The sequence below is a fragment of the Myotis nattereri genome, assembly GCF_964212035.1.
Source record: "Myotis nattereri genome assembly, chromosome: 12".
Classification (NCBI taxonomy): domain Eukaryota; kingdom Metazoa; phylum Chordata; class Mammalia; order Chiroptera; family Vespertilionidae; genus Myotis; species Myotis nattereri.
Window position 1 is genome coordinate 21,685,672 of NC_138087.1, and position 22,420 is coordinate 21,708,091.

General features: G+C 42.1%; 1 protein-coding gene across 2 annotated transcripts in view; it reads right to left on the reverse strand.

Annotated features, from left to right (window-relative positions):
• FOCAD (focadhesin) overlaps positions 1 to 22,420 on the reverse strand; it is a 287,833-nt gene that overhangs the window by 60,851 nt on the left and 204,562 nt on the right. For both annotated transcript variants that reach the window (XM_081103496.1, XM_081103497.1), the window contains exons 22-24: positions 14,648 to 14,740; positions 7,950 to 8,038; positions 4,772 to 4,816 (exon numbers count right to left, since the gene is read on the reverse strand). In XM_081103496.1, coding sequence (XP_080959622.1) covers positions 4,772 to 4,816; positions 7,950 to 8,038; positions 14,648 to 14,740 — 227 coding nt within the window. The remainder of the gene's footprint in view (positions 1 to 4,771; positions 4,817 to 7,949; positions 8,039 to 14,647; positions 14,741 to 22,420) is intronic.

The following is a 22,420-nucleotide window of genomic DNA, read 5'->3' on the forward strand; positions in this document are numbered from 1 at the left end:
AAACGCACTCCACTCCCTCACGGAGCCTCGTAAGCAGGTCTGCTTGTTCCCGATGCCAGCAGCCTCCCCGCTCCTGGCACCGGTGCTGATTTGCAGCTCTTCTTATAGATGTGCGGTCATTATACTTTTTTGTAACTTAAAAATCCAAGCTCGCCCTAGCCGGTTTGGCTCAGTGGACAGAGCATTGGCTTTGGAATGAAGGGTCCTGGGTTTAATTCTGGCCAAGGGCATGTACCTTGGTTGCAGGCCCTAGCAGGGGTGCATGTGGGAGGCAACCAGTGGAAGAGCCTCTCTCTCATCGATGTTTCTTTCTCTGTCTCTTCCTTTCCCTTCCACTCTCTCTAAAAATCAGTGGAAAAATATCCTTGAATGAGGATTAACAAAAATTAAAAAAAAAAAAACACCCAAGCTCATCATACCTAACGACTTCCTAAAATGTTTATTTCGTCATTTGATGTTACATTTCCTAAGTGATCTTCTTCTGTCACAATTGGCCAATATAAAAGCATCGAAGTGTTCTGAAAACAGGCCAGGGCAGTTGTGTGAATGAGCCCGGCAGAGCGAGGTGGCGTCTGGCTCCTGAGCACTGGTGTGTGGAGCCCGACAGCACACCTTCCCAGCAGCCGGCCCACCGGCAGCTTCCCTCAGTCATTATTATCCCCTTCTTTCTCGGAATCCATCGAAGCCAGTGACCTCAAAGCCAGATTGCTACATAACTGAGGCTCTAGATAAGATGCAAAAAGACCCATTTTTAGACTATGAGGATTGAGAGTTGCCCTTCCTTTCATCCAAATGATAGTTTTCTAATATTAGCAAAATCTTAAATTTGACTTCTGAATTTAATATCAAGAAACTGAGCCTTGTTAATACTCCCACCACCTGAAAGTACACAGTGCGTATTACTCCATCATTCCCAGGTGACCCTATAGAGTGACCGCAGGAGGGACACGGAGGAGATGCCCTTGGCTGCCAGCTCTCATGACAGAGCGCAGGCAGCAGAGCACCCAGCCGCCAGAGTCCGGTTCTCAGCCAGCCCTACGATTGTGGGTTCCCACACATACAGGGAATGTGTCCCCAAACCCGGACTTCACACCTGAACCTGAATCAGCGTACACATCCCAGAACCCTTCCCTGCTTACCTAGTGTTGGGATAGATGGATGTGTGGGATAAAGAAGACACAGACCTGACTGAACATGTGAGCTAGTGAGTATTAAAAAACTAGTATACACGTGTTCTTGTGTTTTTGTTTCCATTTGGTAAGAATGGGGCTCAGATGTGCCATAGTCAGGTTACTCCATGTATCTATTCATCCATCCCCCCCTTCCTCCCCTCCCTCCCACCTCGGGGTGGGTAAGCTCAGTGAAGACTTGCTCTGCACACTTGGTCATTTTGTTCACCAATTTGTTCTCCTTGATTCATTCCTCTATGAGACCTGCCTTAAGTTGATAAGACACCAACATTTACACTGGGGGTTGGTGTGGAGGAGAAAATAGGAAGAAAGACTTGTGATCCAGACAGATAGCTTTGCGCGAGGTTTTGCTAGAGTTCTGCAGTCAGGATCACTGGGAACTCATACAGCTGATAATATCACAAGAAGCAAGGCAAGATCTGGGCATTCCTAGGTGCCCTAGCCATGAAATCATTTAACAAAATCCAAATTAAATCTCTTACTTTACTGGCTCTTTCTTTTAGCTGAGATTATCTTGAAGTCCATCTTATTACAAAATAGTCATAAATTACTAAAGTTAGGTAAAAAGTCGTTTTGAAATTCTCAGTGGTCTGAGAACTAGTTCGCCAGGTTTTTTCACCCTGTAGAAACACTTTGGTGGTCACCAGAAATCAGGCACCACATCTTTTAAAACAAGAATAGCAAACAAGATAACATAAAAAGTATCTTTTTTCCTTTTTTTTTTTAATTGATTTTTTACAGAGAGAGGAAAGGAGAGGGAGAGAGAAACATCAATGTGAGAAACATGGATAAGCTGCCTCCTGCACACCCCCTACTGGGGATGGAGTCTGAAACCTGGGCATGTGTCCTGAATGGGAATCAATCCTGAACCTTGTGGTGCATGGGATGATGTTCAACTAACTGAGCCACACTGGCCAGGGCAAAAACAAAACAAAACTGAAATTCTGAAAGAGAATTTAGCCTCGGTTTTAAAACCGTGGTCCAACATGATTTTATTTCAAAAGTTTCACTGCTCTTGACATTCCTGAGCACGTATTGTTTCTTGTAAAATGGAAAAAAAACATATTTAAAGCCACTGCTAATTAGACTTTCTGTTACAGATTAAATGCAAATTTGGACATTAATCTTTGAATTAAAAAAAAAACAACTAGCCCACAGTTGCACAGTGCTGCTTAGGCCAAGCTCTACATTTCACACAGGTATCATGACTCTCTCTTGACCACCTATGTATTCCCTTCATGCCTAGCGCAGTCAGCGATGGAGAGAAGACACTCGATGCATATTTAGTGAAGCAAATTCACGGAGGAGCTGGCCAGGTGAAAATCTACAACTGGTTCAGTAAAAACTCATCACCTTGTTGATCAAATAACTGTCCCCTACAGTCAAGCAGCAGTAATTTGCATAATGACATGTCAGCATCAGTACAGTATTTATCTAGGCAGCACCACTGACATTTTAATTAAATTGTCCTTTGCAACAAACTGATGCCATTAACCTAATTAAAACGTGCAAGGAAGGATGAGCTGCGATGATGCTTTCTCAGGGACACAGTATTACATTACATATCAGTAAAGTGACCCAGTCCCTTGGGGATTTTTATCTTCAGGTTCAAATCTATTTAATTAATAACTGTCAAAACAAACACACATCAATCATCAGGTTGTATCTGTGTTATGATTCTCTTTCAGCCCTAAACCTGATGCTTTAGAAATAAATGCTCTCAAATAAGTATATCAGCCTAATCCGGTGATGTTTTACTTCCTGCTTTTAACTTATGGCTCAGATCAAAATAAGTCTTACGCTGGCCTGTGGCAGCCGTGGTCCAAGGAGCAGAAGGCTTAGCTGGCAGGGGGTGGTGGTGGGGTCCTCACATGGTTGGGGGAAGCCAGTGGGGAAAGCAAAGGGAGGGAGGCAGAGTGCTCCCTCTGCTCATCATTAATCCCTTTGCCCCTAGACCTTAACTGTCTCCTATTCACTTGCCGTCATGGATTGCTTTAATAAGATAAGGCCTATAAAATGCTTTGAAATTTTTGATGAAAAGGTAACACCATGAAAACATGAATTCCTTTTACCCTGCACCTCTGAGAATGGCAACACACTCTTCTGAAGTATTAGTCATGAAACAATGCTCTGGAAAGCTGAAGATTACAGTCTTGTTGAAGAATTTTAACAATGTAATTTTAACAATTACAGTCTTGTTGAAGAATGAAAAATGTAAACGCTACTGGAGAGGCAAAATTGTAGTTTGTTTTAATAGAAAGATGCTAGTTCCTTCATCACTGTTTGCTGCTAATGTCAGAGCACCATTTTTTAATAGGATATAGAGATATAAGTAGACCAATAGAACAGAACAAACTACCAGAGCTCAGGCCAAAGGCAGCCCCCTCCCGGCACCCCGCCTTTCCAATCTGCAGCTGGTGCTCTCCCACAAGGTCTGCAATTCACCAAAGCAGGTGAGCAGACACAAATGACTCCCTGCAGAAGACTCTCTAACTTTAGTTTTCATTTTGTCCACAGTTTTGACCACAGAGAGTCCCCCGACTCCCACCAAACTGAGCACAGAGCAGGGTCACCACTGCTGCTGGCCTTCGCTCAGGAGACACGAGGCTGAGGAGTTCATGTGCCAGGATCGGCCTTCACAGTTAGTCCTGTCTCAGAAATGATGGTGGAAGGCTAACTCTAAGGCACATACATCATGTGTGTGTTGGTTTTGTTAAGGCAGAATCTATTTAGCTACAGAGGGTGTTGGGACATGATAGGGATAAACTATTCTGCAATGAAATATTTCTGGATAATGGACTTTCAATGCACATGAAATCCTCTAGGTCAAAGGTCTATCTGTGTTGTTTGGTGAATAAGAAGAAAGGATGTCAGGGAATGTCAGCAGCTGAGGGTGACGGTGGAAGGGAGAAGCTAGTAACTGAGTGTAACTTACTGCCAGAAACAATTAGCTTGTTAACAAAGGAAACTGAGGAGATTGCTTAAGCAAGTTCATGAGGGTTGGCTTAAGATAAAAAGCCTCAAGATAGTAATACTCGAGTTATTTTTGTTAAAACAAACCAAGGATATGAGTGAAACCATTTTTTTTTTTAACTGGATTTTTGCATTAGTTTCTAGTATTTAAAAAATTCAGTGTGTAGATACCCTGCACCCAATAACACAAAGGGAATAAAAGGAAGTACTATTTTGATTTATTTGCTGGCTCACAGCTGAGATTGAATAATCTATTTATTAATTCACATTAGCAAGGATTCCCCACCCATCTCCTTCACCCAAACTAAATTAGAATTTTAAGAACCGAAGTCAGCCCAGGGCCCTTTCATACCTGTACAACCTCAGTAGCCTCTTGTAAAAGTATGTGTTTGTACTGATTCCTCTGTATTTTCACGAAGAGACACACAGTAAGAATTAACATGAGAAAGGATGACTGATTTTTTAAAAATATAATTGAAAACTCCTTTAAAATTCTTAAAGCTATGAAATACCCTAAAAGGAGAAATTGTATGTACCTTGCAGGGAAAAAACACCACACCACACACGTTTATAGAAGATTTGTGGCAAAGAGAATAAGGGGATCTTACTTTGCAGCTGACTTGGTGATCTCATCCGTCAACATGTCTCGGACCCTGCAATGACGATGCAAAGACAATCCGTGTCAGAGTTTACGTTAGAGCAAGAACTCAATCTTTTTGCTTCTTCATCAATTATTAAGAACCTCTAGAAATGATTCCAGAGCTAAAAACGGTACTTGAGGAATTTCAGTGTAAGGTGACAGAATGGTACCTTACACTGAAGGTACCTTACACTGAAGGGCTTTACTTCAAAGGGAGTTTCCTCTTCCTTCTCCTTAGGCCACTAGTGGGAGGAGGCGGCGGCGGTGGTAGCTAAGGAGGGATAGGGATGTGATGCTGTCCTCTCTTAAACTGGTTGGAGAGTAGGTGTGTCCTTCATATTATTCTCTGCTATGGTCTGAATGCCTGTCCCCTCACCCCAGCTTCATATGTTGAAACCCGAGCTCCTGATGTGTGGTATTTGGAGGTGAGGCCTCTGGGAGGTGCTGAGGTTGGAGTCTTCAGAAATAGCATTAGTGAGTGTCCTTACAAAAACAGTCTCTCTCTCTTTCTCTCTCTCTCTCTCTCTCTCTCTCTCTCCTCCCCCCCCCCCACCTCCCCACTCTCTGCCCCTTCTTCCGCATCTCTTTCCCCTCTTCCCCATGTGAACACACAAAGGTGGCCATCTGAGAACCAGGAAGGAGGCCCTTACCAGCGCCAGACCCCCCAGCACCTTTACTTGGACTTCCAGCCTCCAGAATGGCGAGAGACACATTTCTGTTGGTTAAGCCACCCTGGCTCTGGTATTTTTGTTATAGCAGCCCAGACTGACTAAGGCATTTGCCTTTTTTGCACAGGAGTTCACCAAAACAGCAATTTTACTAGTTCCAAATTGTAAATAATAGTCACTTGCATGTATATGCAATAAAACTAAAAGCATAGGTTATAAAATCACTCTGAAGCTAAAACAAAATAATTACACTTGTGCATATGAAGGAAGGTGTGCTCAATTCAGATAGTCAGTGGATTTTAAAAATGTCAGTAGAAGAGCCTTGAGATAAAGTGAAAAACAACCACTGACTGCCAAATTCACATTCTGAACAGGATACAGACATTTTCATTGAGTTTCAGCAATTCAAAGTTTTTATAAATATTATGATTTTTGCAAATATAAGTTATCTTTGCATTCATAAATATTTTCATTTGAAATCTAATAAAATCTTAGCTATTCAACACTCTCTGAGAATATAATTTCTAAGAGCCAAGTTTTTCAGTTAGTTGCAAACTGCTCCTATAGATCTTTAACTTGTATTTTATAAAATCATTTGACAATAAATTCTCTAAATTGTCCAATCTCAGAATGGCCAGATGGCGAATAGTACAGTTAATGTATTCTTTTATTGGTCAATGTGGAATATTTACAAATGATGACTTGCTTATACTTGCTTCCATGTAGGGCCAAACCTTCCACAAGTGGACCAGGTCCCTCCTTTTACCCATCTCTTCTCTCTGCTGCATCACCAATTTTTTCTTTCCTATTTCTTTTACTTGCCTTAGCATGAGAACACACTGAAATATCTGTCATCTTAAAATAAGAACAAGCCCTCCAACCACTGTCCCATTTTTCTGCTTCTCATTCATCAGAACTCATATAAAATAGTGTGTACCTGACTCAAGTTCATCTCCTTCCACTCTCTCTGGGCCCTTCTATAATCTGGCTTTGTCCCCACGACTCCACCAGGGCAGCCGCTGGCATGGCCACCAATGACTTTCAAGAGGCCAAATTGATTTCCAGCTCTCGGTCTCCATCTTTGGCCAACTCACAGCAGCAATTGACCCAATTGGTCGCTCCTTTCGAGAAACACTTTCTGCCCTTGGCTTTTAAGAGCCCATGAGCTCTTGGTTTTCTTCCTACATCACTGGTCACTAATTTTCCGTTTGCTTTATTAGTTCCTCCTCCACCTTCTCCAGTTCTAAATGTGGAAGCGCTCTGGGCTCAGTCCTCTGACTTTCTGTCCTCAGTTACTCGCGAGGTGAATGATATACTGATAATTCCCAAGTCTGTACTCCAGCCCTGACGTTACCCTGAACTCTAGACTCATGGTCAACAACCTACTTGACATCTCCAGCCGGTAGCTCAGGCTTAGCAAGTCCCAAACCTGATTCCTCTGTACATAGACCTGTTTATCTATTGTCTTCCTCATCTTAGTAGATGGGAACTCCATACTTTTAGTTATTCAGAGTTAGATTATTATAGTTATCCTTGACATCCATCATTTTCTCACATTCTTCATGCTACATATCTCTTTCTCTATTTTGAAAAGTGTAGCCAATATACCACCTGCACCAAAAGCTTATTTTCAGAAGATGAAATTAAAACTACATGTGAAAGATAATACCAATTAGAAAGGGAAATCCAAATTCTTAATCTCTAGCCATAAATCCAATGACATACATTTTAAACTGCTTTGCTTTTTTTAAAATAAATCTAGAAAATGAAACTTAGAATAGATTTAGTCACACACACACACACACACACACACACACACACACACACACGCACACTCAGCTTTTGCTTTTCTACATATGCCAATTGTCAGTAAATAAAAACCTAAAATTCAGTAACCTTTGAACAGATTTTTGGATTAAAGAAACCTGTGGCTACAGGCAAAGCTATTTAGATTCTGGGCGTTTAGATTTAGGCTGCTGCAACATTAATCTGACACGGTATTTATCCCAACCCATGTAATAATTTAAATTGCCTTTAATGTACCAGCATGTACACATTTCTAGATAACAGAGTGGGAATTCTCTAGGGGGGTATCTGTTAAAGTTGCTCCTGATAATGAAGCTGTCTTGGAGAGGGAGGAGCAGGTGAGTCAAAGGTATTTCTTGACCAAATGTGAGTTAGAAGGGCAATGAATTAAGTGGAGAAAAACAGAAATTTTTATTCAAAAAAATAATCTGTTCTAAGGGGAAAAAGGAAAAGCAAACCATTTCCACACTGCTTTAGAAAACAATAAAAAACATTCAATTTATGAATAAAGCTCTCCTCCTTATATGTGAGGAGATGAAAAAATACAGTTACCAGATCTTCAGTCCTTCCCCCTTCAGGCTCATACAGAAGTTAAAAGCCCCAACATTAAAGCCTTTAAAGTAGTCGCCTTCCCACAGTTCACTTCCCGTGACGTCATGGAACCCCCCTTACCAGAGCCAGGCTGTGCCTTTTTTGAACTGCACCTCCTCAGCGCTCTCCTTTCCGTGTTTTAGCTGCAGCTCCAGCTCTGCTATCCTTCCCTGCAAAACAGCATAAATCAGCATGCTAACTTGATGGCCAAAATGACCTTAAAATTTCTATGAAAAACACTTAAAGATGGCAGACATATCCTTTCCCAGTTCATCGTAAGTGTTCCTGATAGGTTAGTAAATTATGAACGAGGACGTGTGACAGAGATAATTACATCACTGCTCAGATATTTCTACATTCACCAAATAAATATATCCTCGGGAAGTTGTGTTTGGCAAATTTAGTGCAGAGTGCTTCATTTTGGGATATCTATTAAAAGCAGAGTTTAATTTCAAAGGTGCCATTCAAAAACACCTCCTATAGTAATAATCAGCTTGTATCAACAGCTAATAATTTTAACTAACATTATCCGAAGATTGGGGTCTGGGTACCAGTATCATAATAGAATGGCAGAATATGAGTCGGAGGGTATATAACATTTAAATTCAGGTAACATATAGCAAAGGTTATTTTCAAACAGCTTAACATTTCCATTTCTTGAGTGAACATATAAAAATAAATATTTTTTGTTTTGTTTTGTTAATATAGTTTTTTACTGATTTCAGAGAGGAAGGAAAGGGAGAGAGAGAAACATCAATGATGAGAGAGTATAATTATCAGCCGCCTCCTGCACGCCCCACACTGGGGATCGATCCTGCAACCTAGGCATGTGCTCTTGACTGGACTCAAACCCAGGATCCTTTAGTCCACAGGCCAAAGCTCTATCCACTGAGCCAAACCAGCTAGGGCTAAAAATAGCTAGGGCTAAAAATAGATATTATACTTCTCAACTTCTAACATGTAATAAAAATATAGCTAATACTATGCCTTTAAAACCAAGACCTTCAAATATTTATTATCCTCTTTTTTTGTTTGTTAATCCTTACCCAAGGATATTTTTCCATTGAATTTTAGAGAGAGTAGGAGGGAGGAGGAGAGACAGAGAGAAACATTGATGAGAGGGACACATCCATTGGTATGTGCCCTTGACCAGAATTGAACCCAGGACCCTTTAGCCCGTGGGCCAATGCTCTAACACTGAGCCAAACCAGCTAGGGCTATTCTCCTCTTTTTGTACTCAAAATGATTTTGATCAGATGCTTTCCCCTCTATTCCATCACCAGTTACATTATTTAAGTGTAATTTGTTTATTGATGAGCCCTACATTTGACAAGAACTTAGACTGCAGATTGTATTACTGGGAAATCCCACACCATTTTCAGAAGTAGTGTGCCGCTTACATCTCACCAGCAGTAAGCAGGAGGTCCAGTAATTCACATGCTCACCGACACTGGGAATTGTCAGAACTTTTACTTGGACCTTTCTTGCGGAAGTGAAATGGTGTTCATTATAGTTTTCCTTTTCATTTCATTGTTCACTGATGAGCGTGCGCATCTTATCAAATGTTTATTGACTATTTGGGTTTCCTATTCTTTCCATTTTTCTATTGGTTGTCTTACTATTATTGATTGTAGGGTTCTAAGGTATGTCCTACAGAAGAAAAGTATGTCTCTATGTACACCCTAGAGCAGTTATATATATATACCATAGAGCAGCAGTCATCAACCGCTGGTTGGCGACCACTACTCCAAAGGTTTCCTTAAACCAGCAGTTGCCAACCTTTTGGACCTCATGGGCCACCAGTAGTCCGCGGACCACCGGTTGGTGACTGCTGCCCTAGAGAGGGAAGCAATATAGTTTGTTAAGAATGTAAGCTCTGGAATCAGAATCTAATGCCATTTCCACTTACTTGAGGTATATAATTGGGTAAGTTATTTCACTTCTCTAAGCTTCAGTTTCCTCATTTGTAAAATGTAGCTAACAACTATCTCATGGTATTAGAGCATCATATTAAATAATGTGGAAAACTGCCTAATACAGTGCCTGATAACAGATAATAGCTACTATTACCAGGTTTGCTGTCAAAAAAATAAAATACCCTACTTCCCCTTATAATCTTCTTACAAATCATTCTTTCATGAATATCTCGAAATCCTTTGTAAAATAATTCATATTTTCATCTGTATATTCTCATAGAGTGAAAGGTTCTCCAAAATGTAATTGCCAGGCTATACAGTTGCTTGCCCTTATATTTCTCTCCAGTCCTCTCAGTTACTAGCCTGTGAGCTCATGGAAAGCAAGGCCTGTTTCACCAGTGTAAGGAGTCCTGTACACAGCAGCACCTCCAGCCACAGTGCCCTGGGGCTCCCCGCTCAGGCACTCCGCTATACCCATGCCCACCTCCCTGTGTTCACAGACAGAACCCTGGCCTTTTCCTTCTCCCTTCTTTCTCGTAGAGCAAGGAATCAAAGGTGACCAAGCTGGCAAGACATTGATATTAATATTTAATGTTGATAATGGCCTCCTAGGAGGGTAGGCAAAATAGAAAATACATTTTATTGCCTGTCTTTGTCATGCTCCTTAAATTATGCCTCTTTCTTCCTAAAACACGTACTTTCCATAATGCTTTCCCCCTCAAAAAGACAATAGGCAATCAAAAGGCTAAAATCTGTTTGGAAATAAACAAATCAAAAAAAGCGAGTACACACGCAGCCTCTTGAGAAGGCCCGGTTTTCTAATCTCTCCCGTGGCCATAAACTAGCACAGCCATCCATTGTGACCTCGTCTCGTTCTTCCTCCTCAGGGTCTCTGTCCTTCTCAACACCCTCTCTGGAATGCCCCACCCCTTCTACCCGGCCCACGTCAGGCTGTCCATCCAGATGCACTTTGCCTCCCAGTTCTCTGCCTGCTGCTAACAGAGACCCGGCAGCATCCAGCCAGTCGCCTCTGCTTCTGGCTAACAGCTGTGGTGAAGGCTGGGACGCATGCCTGGGACAGAAAGGCTGAAATGGTCTCCTGAACTGAGAGTTTGGGATTGCCTGGAGATTCCAATTCTTAAGCTATTGATCCCTCCTACTTAAAAAATAAATAAAAAAATCTCCAGCCTATGCAACCAAGAGCTTGCTGATTACAGTGAGCAATTTCACCTGGCTCCAAACCTACACATTAAAACAAACAAACAACCCTTACAATGGCCAGAGAGTAATTTACCAGGGGGCACAGCTCCTGACCCTGGTTGGATTTCAGATTATTTTGAGCGAGCGGACCGGCTCAGGAGATATGTCTACAGTCAGCCTGCCTGAATTCCTCTCTCTTGTTTGAGGTCAGATTCAAAATGCCTAGGAGCCCTTTACACAAAAGCTGGAGCCCTTAACTTCCTCAGCATCCCACTAGGGCAGCGAGGTAAAGACGTTTGTAAAAGGCGCCTTATCAAAATGGACTCTGAGCTGTCAATCAACTTGTATCTGCAGTTTCCGTCTTAATGAGAAGAAATCCAAATTCCTCCCTGCGTCAAGCACTTACTTGGATATGCTTATCTTTTCAAACCCCACATCTTATGGAAAAGGTAGGGGAGGCTGGAAGCAGACATCTAAGCAAAAGCCTCTTGTGGTGCTCAGATCTCACTCATTCACCGCAAAATCAACCTGCAGGGAATTATGTGGAATGTACCCTTTTGCTGTCTCCTGGGCTTAATGGAAAACAACGTGGCTCCTTGGACAGATCCTCTAGTTTAATGCTACAAAGTAGGTCTCGCACATATAACTCCTGTGCAGAAGACGTATCCTCCAGGACAAGGAATTCTTGATGTGGACAAGGAGTCTGGCAGTTGCTTGAAGTCTTCTAAGATACCACTGATTCTAATTAAGTGTGGAGTCATTTACAAAACTTGTTGGATAGTTAGAACATACCAGTGTACCTTAAAATCATAGAGATAGCCGAAAAATATTGTTGCGCCTTCAAATAGCACTGACAATCTTATTATAGTTGACACTTTTTCACTTTTATCACCAATTCTCAAAGGAACTGGATCTGTTCAAAATTCAAATCCTATATAATAAAAGGGGAATATGCAAATTGACCCTAACAGCAGAACGACTGGCAATGACTGGTCACTATGACACACATTGAACACCAGGGGGCAGACACTCAATGCAGAAGCTGCTCCCTGGTGGTCAGTGCGCTATCACAGGGGGAGCTCTGCTCAGCCACAAGCCAGGCTGACGGCTGCCAGCACAGCGGTGGTGGCAGGAGCCTCTTCCGCCTTCTCAGCAGCGCTAAGGATGTCCGACTGCAGCTTAGGCCTGCTCCCCGCTGGCAAGTGGACATCCCCCAAGGGCTCCCGGGCTGCCAGAGGGATGTCTGACTGCCAGCTTAGGCCCGATCCCCCCGGGGAGTGGGCCTAAGCCAGCAGGTGGACATCCCCTGAGGGGTCCCAGATTGCGAGAGGGCATAAGCCGGGCTGAGAGCGACCCCCCGCCCCGAGTGCACAAATTTTTGTGCACAGGGCCTCTAGTGATAAATAAAGATGAACATGATCACAACACTAGAAAAGCAGAATAATTGATCTACATTACTAAAAATACTCAGCTGGCTTTTCAAAAATAGATCTATCCTTTAAAATCTTAAAGCAATTTGCATTATTTGTTGTTACAACTAATGTGAAGCATTATGCATTAGGCAAAAATGCATGATGCAGTGGGAAAGGCCGAGGTTCTGGAGTCAAAAAAATTCCGGTTAAATTCCAGCTCTTTCACTTAGTGACTGTTGGGTTTTGCACCATTTGCTTTGCTTTCCTAGCTAACCCTATTTATAATCCCATTATATGTGGGGTTGACAATACCCTCTTCAAAGGGTTTCTGTAAAGATTAATTGAAATCACATATGGTAAGTATTGGACACACACTAGTTATTCAGCAAATTGTAGCTCTTACTATAAAAAACAAAACAAAAACCATGGAGTTGTACTTTAATCAACTGCAAGTCATCTGCATGAGTTATACCATAATCCCATTCAATTTAGACTTCCTTATGCTAAGAGCTAAATACAATTTGCAGTTCACTCTGGAGGAGGAGTGTATCCTCTACAAAAGCATCGCGGATGCACTGGAATTGCTCCTGTACATGTTCGTCTCCAGCACTGGACAGGCAGCTCACTGACAGGAAGGAGTGCTTTACTCCCCTTCGTGTCCCACACCCTGGCACAGGGCCCAGCCAGTAAAGAGCGCCCCATAAATGTTTGGTGAAGGAAAATACTGCGAAACTGCATGGGGAAAAGTAACTGTGAGAAAAAGCATACTGACTTGTAATTTCACTCATCTCAAATAAAAACTATAACGGTCATTCACTCATGCACCTATTCACAACTGAGTGTCTAGACGTGGCTGAGGATAAAAAAGTGTGAAAGCTGAGCAAAGGAAACAATTGTTCCAAGGGAACATCTTTAAAATGCGGGTTCCAGTGTAGTTTGGTGGACACCATCTAAAACACATTTGCTCAGGGTGAGGTTGATAGACTGAGTTAAAGTCACCGCAGAGTTTGGTAAACATGGAGATTCCTGGTCCCATATTCAGTTCTAATGAATAGGAATCTCCGAAGACGCATCAGTACTTTATAAATTCTAGACTCAATAAAATATGTTGCAACAAGGTTTTAATTTGAGAACAATGTTCAGATGCATAGCCATTCCTGCCACCCCACCTCTCCTTACACACATGTGTACACACACACACACCCCACCACCACCATCACCACCACCACCCACCACCATCACCATTTAGGATAGCTTTTACCTTTAACTGTAACACCTGACACTCTATGAAAATCCAATTTGGGGCCATAAATTACTTTAGTACCATCAGATTTTTTTTCTATCATCCTTAAAAATGAATTCTAAGCTCAGAAAAAGAATTTTTAGTTGTTTTCTTATATTGCTAAGTGTTCATATATTCTCACACTGATTAAAAGTTATTTCTAATATTAAAAATCCACAGACTATAACCTATATTATTATTGGATTAGATGAAGTCAAATGGAGTATAATTCATTTATTTAGGGAGCACCTATCATGTTTTGACATATGTCAGGTTCTAGAGACAACAGAGAAGAAGGCAGAGCTCTTAGTCCTTCGGAGCAGAGACAACAGGAGGGAGGCCCCAGACAAATGACTAAGGTGAGAAAGGCCTCAGAAGAGACGCATGGATTCCAAGGAAGCACAAATGAGCAGCACACAGTCCAGTGTGTGAGGGGAGGCACACTGGTGCCTTCCCAGATAAAATGATCTAAAGCACAAGTAGAAATTAGGTAGGCAAAGAGGGCGAGGTAGTACCTGCACCAGAAGAGAGCAGGAGAGACATGAGAGTTTGAAAAAGAAAGACGTTAGCAAGGCTGAAACACAACAGTCAGAGGAAGGGTGACAAGATAAGGCTGGAGATGTAAGCGAGTCCTGTTGAAGAGGCAAGGCCGACAGTGAGCTCAGACTGGGGCGGGGGCGGGGGGGGGCACTCAAGTTGAGGTGCCCTGGGACATCCGCAGGGGAAGATGGGACATCGGGGAGAGGCTCAGAAGGCAGCAGGATGTGGGGGAGGAGCGCCACGAGGGCGCTCTGGCCGGGACACGGGGTGGGGAATCGGCATTTATGTCTTCCATTCTTTATCAGCACATATGACCACTGCATGTTCGATAGTTCTGTTCCCAAAGTGCTTTTACATTAACACATATTTGTAGTACAACTTGAGATAAAGAGATGCTCCCCTGAAGCAAACTATCCCATGTTTCCTTACCTGTAAGATGGCATGATACGCTCGGCCCATGTACGCCAGCCAGGCCTGTGGGAGGAAAAGGGCGCGGTGCCACTCTGAGAGCTGGATGTGAACCTGTGGGAAAGACGAAGCACAACGCGAGTCAGGCGGCACAGTGTTCAAACAGGGTACCACTGAACTATATCATCAATCCTTTCTTTCCCCTGACTTAAATGGTTATGTTCTAAAACAAACCAAACCAGTCTAGGCTCAGAACCACAAATAAGGCCTTTTGGATATTTTCAAAGGAGAAGAGCTTAGAGTCCTGAAATTTTCTAAATTAAACCAAATAGAATCCTACAATAATAACAAGCTGAGATGTACATGTTATACAAATATGTCCCTGAAAATGAGGGGGAAACTCTGTAAAGCTTCTTGCCCATGTCAGGAAACGAGGTATTGTCTAACAAATCCCCCCAGTAATTTTAAATAAAAATAAATATTGCTCACATCCTGGATTTCCACTCTGACAATTTCTGAAGTAATAAACTTAAATTGCCAACAGAAATATCATGTTGTGTAGAAACCATGGTGGTGGGAGCATGCAAATGAGCGCGGCGCCCAGCAATTGTGTGCACCACCAGATAAAGGCCCTTTAATCAGTGCGGGTAAACAAGCGAGAAATGAAATCTGCCAGCCCTGCAACCCCGTGTCTGAGGCGAGGCCCAGACACAACATCTGGTTTCCATAGTCATTTCTGTTTCTACCTATTAGTACGCGGCTATCTTGAAACCAATCTTCCCAAGGTCTGCTTCTGTTAGAGAAAAGCTCTCTCCAGAAAAATAGCCACGGCACATCACATTTCATGTTTCCTGCAAATCATCTCATCAAACTCAAGCAACTAGAACTTTAGTGTGGGTCCTATAGACAAAAACTAAGAAACAGAAACGTCCACCAATTTTCATATAATTTCCCCAGAATCATAAGTAGAGTGTTTAAGGAGATTTTACTGCATTGTGAGGACGGGTTTTCTCAGCTGCTTCATGGTATGGCAGAGAAGAGCCTCTCTGAATAGTTGAATAGCAGTTCCCATGGCCTCTGGTGTTTTCTTTAGTTCTCGTCTTGGTGTGGGCCTACTACACACAGGGTATTCTGGGAAAATGTATGGTGCCAGGTGACCTGTGTGTGCAGGGAGCTTTCTCGTGTGAGAATCAGAAACAGGCACCGAGGTTAACGCCGGAGATTGCTACCTTGAACAACCAAATTGAAACACACCTAAAAGACGGAACGGACATCATCCAGAACCACAGGAAGGCTGGCTGAGTGGAAATTCTACAACTAGGAGGAAAGAGAATATCATACCCAGACTCAGAGGAGGCACAGTGCTGAAGTGAAATACTCAGGTACGGAGTGCGCGCGGAGCGGGCTGGCGGCGGAGGGCGCGGTTGGTGCTTTCAATCGGGAGGGAGTCTCAGATTCTGAGCTCCAGATCTGGGCGAGTCTCTAGGGACCAAGACTAAAACGGGAGAAGCGGGACTGTCTGGCTTCGGTCGGAACTCGAAGGCAGCTTTCTCTCTGAGGTTTGCAGCAGTTGCTGGGACTCTGTGAGGCAGAGCCGATAGGGAAGGAACTGAGAGCCGCCATAACTGCTCTCTCAGCCCGCCCTGCTGATCCCGAGCCCTAGCGACCCACCCGCCCCGCCCAAGCCCTGCGCAGAGCCATTTGCCAGATAGCTTCAGGCAAAGGCTAGATTAGCACCTCCCTAGAGGACAGAAGTTTTCTTACTGCAGACACAGCTGATTCTCACAGCCAGCTGGCCTGGAGGTCAAATCCCCCCAGTGTTAACTACAGCAATCAAGGCTTAACTACAGGAGGACTGCACACAAAGACCACTAGGGGGTGCACCAAGAAAGCATAAAAAATGCGGAGACCAAGAAACAGGACAAAACTGTCAATGGAGGATATTCAGTTCAGAACCACACTTTTAAGGTCTCTCAAGAACTGTCTAGAAGCCGCTGATAAACTTAATGAGATCCTCAACAAATCTAATGAGACCCTCGATGTAATGATAATGAACCAACTAGACATTAAATATACACGGACTGAAATAACGAATATTATACAGACTCCCAACAGCAGACCAGAGGACTGCAAGAATCAAGGCAAAGATTTGAAATGCAAAGAAGCTAAAAACACCCAACCGGAAAAGCAAAATGAAAAAAGAATCCGAAAATATGAAGATAGTGTAAGGAGCCTAGGGGACAGCTTCAAGCGTACCAACATCAGAATTATAGGGGTGCCAGAAGATGAGAGAGAGCAAGATATTGAAAACCTATTTGAAGAAATAATGACAGAAAACTTCCCCTACCTGGTGAAAGAAATAGACTTACAAGTCCAGGAATCACGGAGAACCCCAAACAAAAGGAATCCAAAGAGGACCACACCAAGACACATCATAATTAAAATGCCAAGAGCAAAAGACAAAGAGAGACTCTTAAGAGCAGCAAGAGAAAGAAACTCATTACCTACAAGGGAGTACCCATACGACTGTCAGCTGATTTCTCAACAGAAACTTTGCAGGCCAGAAGGGAATGGCAAGAAATATTCAAAGTGATGAATACCAAGAACCTACAACCAAGATTACTTTATCCAGCAAAGCTATCATTCAGAACTGAAGGTCAGATAAAGAGCTTCACAGATAAGGAAAAGCTAAAGGAGTTCATCAACACCAAACCAGTATTATATGAAATGCTGAAAGGTATCCTTTAAGAAGAAGAAGAGGAAGAAAAAGGTAAAGATACAAATTATGAACAACAAACATGCATCTATCAACAAGTGAATCTAAGAATCAAGTGAATAAATAATCCGATGAACAGAATGAACTGGTGATCATAATAGAATCAGGGACATAGAAAGGGAATGGACTGACTATTCTTGGGGGGGAAAGGGGTGTGGGAGATGCGGAAAGAGACTGGACAAAAATCGTGCACCTATGGAAGAGGACAGTGGGTGGGGAGTGAGGGCGGAGGGTGGGGCGGGAACTGGGAGGAGGGGAGTTATGGGGGGAAAAAAGAGGAACAAATGTAATAATCTGAACAATAAAGATTTAATTATGAAAAAAAAAAAAAAGAAACAGGCACCGATTACACGGCAGCATGTAGAATGCATGAAGAGTCTCTGGGAACAAAGAGAACAAAGATGAGTTCTGTCTCCTCCCTATCACCTCTCAGCCCACTGCCGTGTTGTAAAGAATTAGGTACTCAAACAGCACGAAAAGGGTATTGGAACCATGAAATAAACTTAACAAAAAGAAGAAGATAAAAACAGGTTTCTTCTATTTCTGATGACGTGCCCTCTCTGTTGAGTGGGGTAGGGGAACCTTGACAACATATTCAAGCATCCTCGAAGGAACAGGCCCGCCAGTTCCTGCACCTTCTCTCGCTTTCCAGAAAGCAGACTGCAGCTGCGGCCACATTTCAAGCTGGGGGGCATTAATCAGGCCTTGGTCTTGCTCTGTTTCCAAAATGCAAGGAGTTTTCTTCACTTTCTTTCCTGTCGATTCTGTGCCATTTTCATAAACTATATTAACTTCTTTAAGTCATATTTTGACATCTGGGTTTAACTGAAAGAACACTCAGACACCACAACCAAAACTTTTATCTCTGACTTCAGAACCTCAAAACCTTAAAAAAATTTTTTCCTGCCGAGTAATTTCTGGACGTCATTACCCTGCTCTACTGAGTTGAACCATGGCCTCAGCAAACTGGCTGTAAGAGCACTGACTGTTTTTGGAAAGACAGTGGTCTCAATTAGTTCTTAAGCCTGAGTTAAAATAAACAAACAAAAAAAGAAAGTATTATGGAAAAAAATATAAAGGAAAGTGAGCAAATCAAGTGCTGAGCTTCTAGGAACAGAGACATCCATGCCAGGAAACTTATTTAAAAGGAAGTTATAAACTGAAGGTGAAAGCTAATCCTCCTCCTGCTGCTCCAACCACATCTGAAGGCAGTGTAGACGCTGGAGCAGAGACACCAGCCTGCATGCCTTATACTCGTGAGATGAGACCTTGTCGTGGTGTTCCACGGAGTTCGCTATGCACACACCTCTAAGGTGCATTCTCCTGCTTTCTCTGACTGAGGAGAGACTAAGGAAACAGCTTGAAGACAGTCATCACCTACACTCCAGGTGTGTTACTGGCAAAAGAGGAAGCTATTACCATTCAATATAGAGCTTCCCATAAAGATTCATGTCCCTAGGCTGGAAATGCAATTAGCTTTTTGAAAGTATGAATAGGTTGTAAAGTTTGCTATCCTTGTGAGAAGCCCTTGAAGGAAACCCAATCAACAAAATAATTCCAAATCATGAAGTTGTAACCCTGTTATTCAGCAGATGATAAAGCAGGATTCTCAACCTCCGAGCACCAAGTTTTAAGGAATATGTGAAGTTTACTGTTTCTGTAACTACACATACTCTTGCAATGACAGGTGTCTGGTGGACTGTTAAGATGAGTAAGTCCTATGACTTGGGGAAGAGTATGAATTTCTATGAGCAACAGGTAGTAAGTATAATGAAACAGTATGCATGTGCCTAAAAAAAAGTTTTGGGAAACATGCTGGTAGTGTAAGGGGGAGAAGAATGCTAAGGAGATGAGGGTAGAGATGGGAGCGGGTTACAGGGTTAAATCAGGTGGTCAGGACTGATCTCATTGAGAAGGTGAAGTATGAGTAAAAACTGGAAGGAAATAAAGATGTAAAAACCAGGGTACGTGCTAGTGGGAATGGAAAATGGCTCAGCTGCTATGGAAAATGTTTGGTGGTTCCTGAAAAAGGTAAACATAGAGTTACCATATGACCCACCAATTCCACTACTAGATATATATCCAAGAGAAATGAAAACATGTATTCAAACAAGTACTTGTTACATGAATGTTCACAGCAGCACTTTCAAAATAGCCAAAAGGTGGAAATAACCCAAAGGCTCATGAATGAAGAAATGGATAAACAAAATATGGTATGTCCACAATGGAATATTATCCAGCCACAGAAAGGAATGAGGTACCGATACATGCTACAGTGTGATACATGCTACAGTGTAGATGAACTTGAAAACTACGCATAAGTGAGAGAAGCCAGACACAAAAGGTCACTCATGGCATGATCCCATGTACATGAAATAAGGTAAATCCACAGAAACAGAAAGCAAGTCAGTGGTTGCCAGCGGAGGGGACAATGAGGAAAGAGACTAGAAAAAGAGAGAAAAATGGGAGATGCGTGAGGGATACATGTCTCATGTGAGGGTGATGGAGATGTTTTGGAACTAGATGGATGTGTATATTGTGAATGTGCTTTAACCTGGTTAGTTTTATGTTGTGTGAATTTTAATTTAATTTAAAAACAAAAAAAGATAAAAACAAAGGTCCTAAAATGAGGACATTACATGGCTGATCTGCTTGAGAACAAAAGAAGGCCAGTATCAAAGCACCGAGGGGAGTAGGAGGAGAGTAGGCTGGTGAGTTAACAGGGGGCCCAGAAAATTCAGGGCCTTCTTGGTCATTTTTCAGGACTTGCCTTTATTGTTATTATTATACAATTTTGAGAGGGAAGAGTACATGATCTGATGGATATTGTAAAGGAATCATGCCGACTGCTATAACAGTCGGGGGCAAAGGTCAAAGCGAGGAAACCTACTCCGAGGCTACTGCAACAACCCAGGTTGGAGATCAAGGTGGCTCAGACAGAGCAGGGTCAGCAGCACTGCAGAATAACAGTTTTCAGATAGCTAGCTATGTAAGTTTTTCCACCCCACCCAAAATGTGAAGGAGAATGCCAACACAGGAAACAGATTAGTAAAACTTGTCCAGATGAAGTCAGGGCAAAGGCTGGGGGCTTGGCACTCCACCCTCTTGATCGTCAGACTGGAGTTTGCTGTGGTCCCAAGGACTCTTTAAAACAGTTTTACTATGAAAAAGATCAGTAGTTACAAGGAAAGGAGGTGGGGGAAAGGGGTTGGCCACAAAGGAGCACGGGGAATTTTTAGGGGGACAGAACTGTTCTTATCTTGTCTGTGGTACTGGTTACACGAACGTGTGTTCCTGTTAAAATTCCTAGAACTATACACTAGAAGGTGAAAAACCTACTGCATGCCTATTCTACCCCAATAAAAACAAAATTAAAAAGACATAGTTTGAAAATCACTACTTGTAGAACATGTACTTCTCACCCACACACCTCCCACCATGTATTATACACTGTACACTGTCATCATCATTCAAAACCTACTCTTCCGCTTATCGTCCCTGTTTCTATCAATATTACCCATTGATTTCTCAGTCACATAAGCTTAAAACTTCTTATTTATCTTGGACCTCTCTTTCCCCTCAGTCAGCTGTCAACCCCACCTCTGAAATGTTTATACTTGTCCTCACTTTCCTTCTCATTGGTTTAGTCATAATTCCTGCCTAGATTACTGAGGCCACCTAACTAATCCCCTAACAGACTAAAATCTTTCCTCCTTCTGACACAACCTACATGGTACAGTTACTATCACATTAACTCAGCACTTCTTTTAAAACACCCTTGATGGTTCATTATAAAGTTCAAACTCTTTTGTACTATGTTCAAAGCCTTTGAGACTCAAAAGCACAACACTTGCTTTAAGAAATAATTTTTTCTCATGTAAGAACTCTGCTGGCCAAGATCCTCAACCTATTTCCCCCACTTGGTTTTCTGCTCTTTTCTTTTGTTTAACCTGCATTCTGGCTGAACTGCATTATAAACCAATTCACACGCCTGCCCTATATTCTATAGGACCTTTGTACCCACTGTTTCCTCTCCTTGAAAGCCCTGTTTCCCTCTCATCACTACTAACCGAAAAAACTTCTCCCATCTCTGTACTCCCAGTACACTACAGGCCTCTCCTGTAATACTCAGTAGACTTCATCTTAGATCATATGTGTATGGACATTAATCTCATGCAATCCTATGAGCAGAGACCATGGCTTATTCATCCAGGAATCCCTCCCATGGTACCCGTAACAGTGTCTTGCACATAGGTGTTCAGTTAAGTACCTGCTGAGTTGAACTGAACTAAATGTGCAATATTTGCTTTAAGACAAAAATATGTCATGTGAAAACCATACTATCATAAACAAGTGGTTGGTCACAAAACATTATGATGTGCAACCTCCAATCATTCTAGAAGCACAATTTTAGAAAGCCTTTTTTTTTTTCTTTTTTTCTTTTTTAAGTAGAAACAGCTAAACTCAAACCCAAATTGTGAGGACACGGTTATTTGAAATTTTACAAAAGCATGTCCAAAAACTTCTCGCCAGGAAATGTTTAATTCCAGATAAAAACACTGATTGACAAGGCAAAAATTTGAAGCAGGTATTATAAACTTGATATTTTGATATTTCATAACTAAACTCTTATTTATATCACATAGGTTCTAGTTAACTATATCTGAAACACTAGCTCAACAACAACAAAATACTCTGCTTAGAACACAATTCACAATGTAGGGAAGTGCTGAAGAGCAGATAAAAGAGTAGATTTTGTTTCCTCACTGATATGCGTTTTACCAGAAGGGACGACATGGTCACTAAATCAGTTAATTTACTGTTCAGAAATTTAGTATTATTTTCTAGGTAATCGTAACAGATAAGATTATTCATTTATTTTTAAAAATACCCATTTTAACAGCCCCTCATTAAATACTATAAATCAAGTAAGACAAGCTTTGGTGAAGTTGTTTGATTGTCAAACTAGAACAGGATAAGGTGGGCAGCATGCAAAAACTGCCAGGTAAACGAAGTGC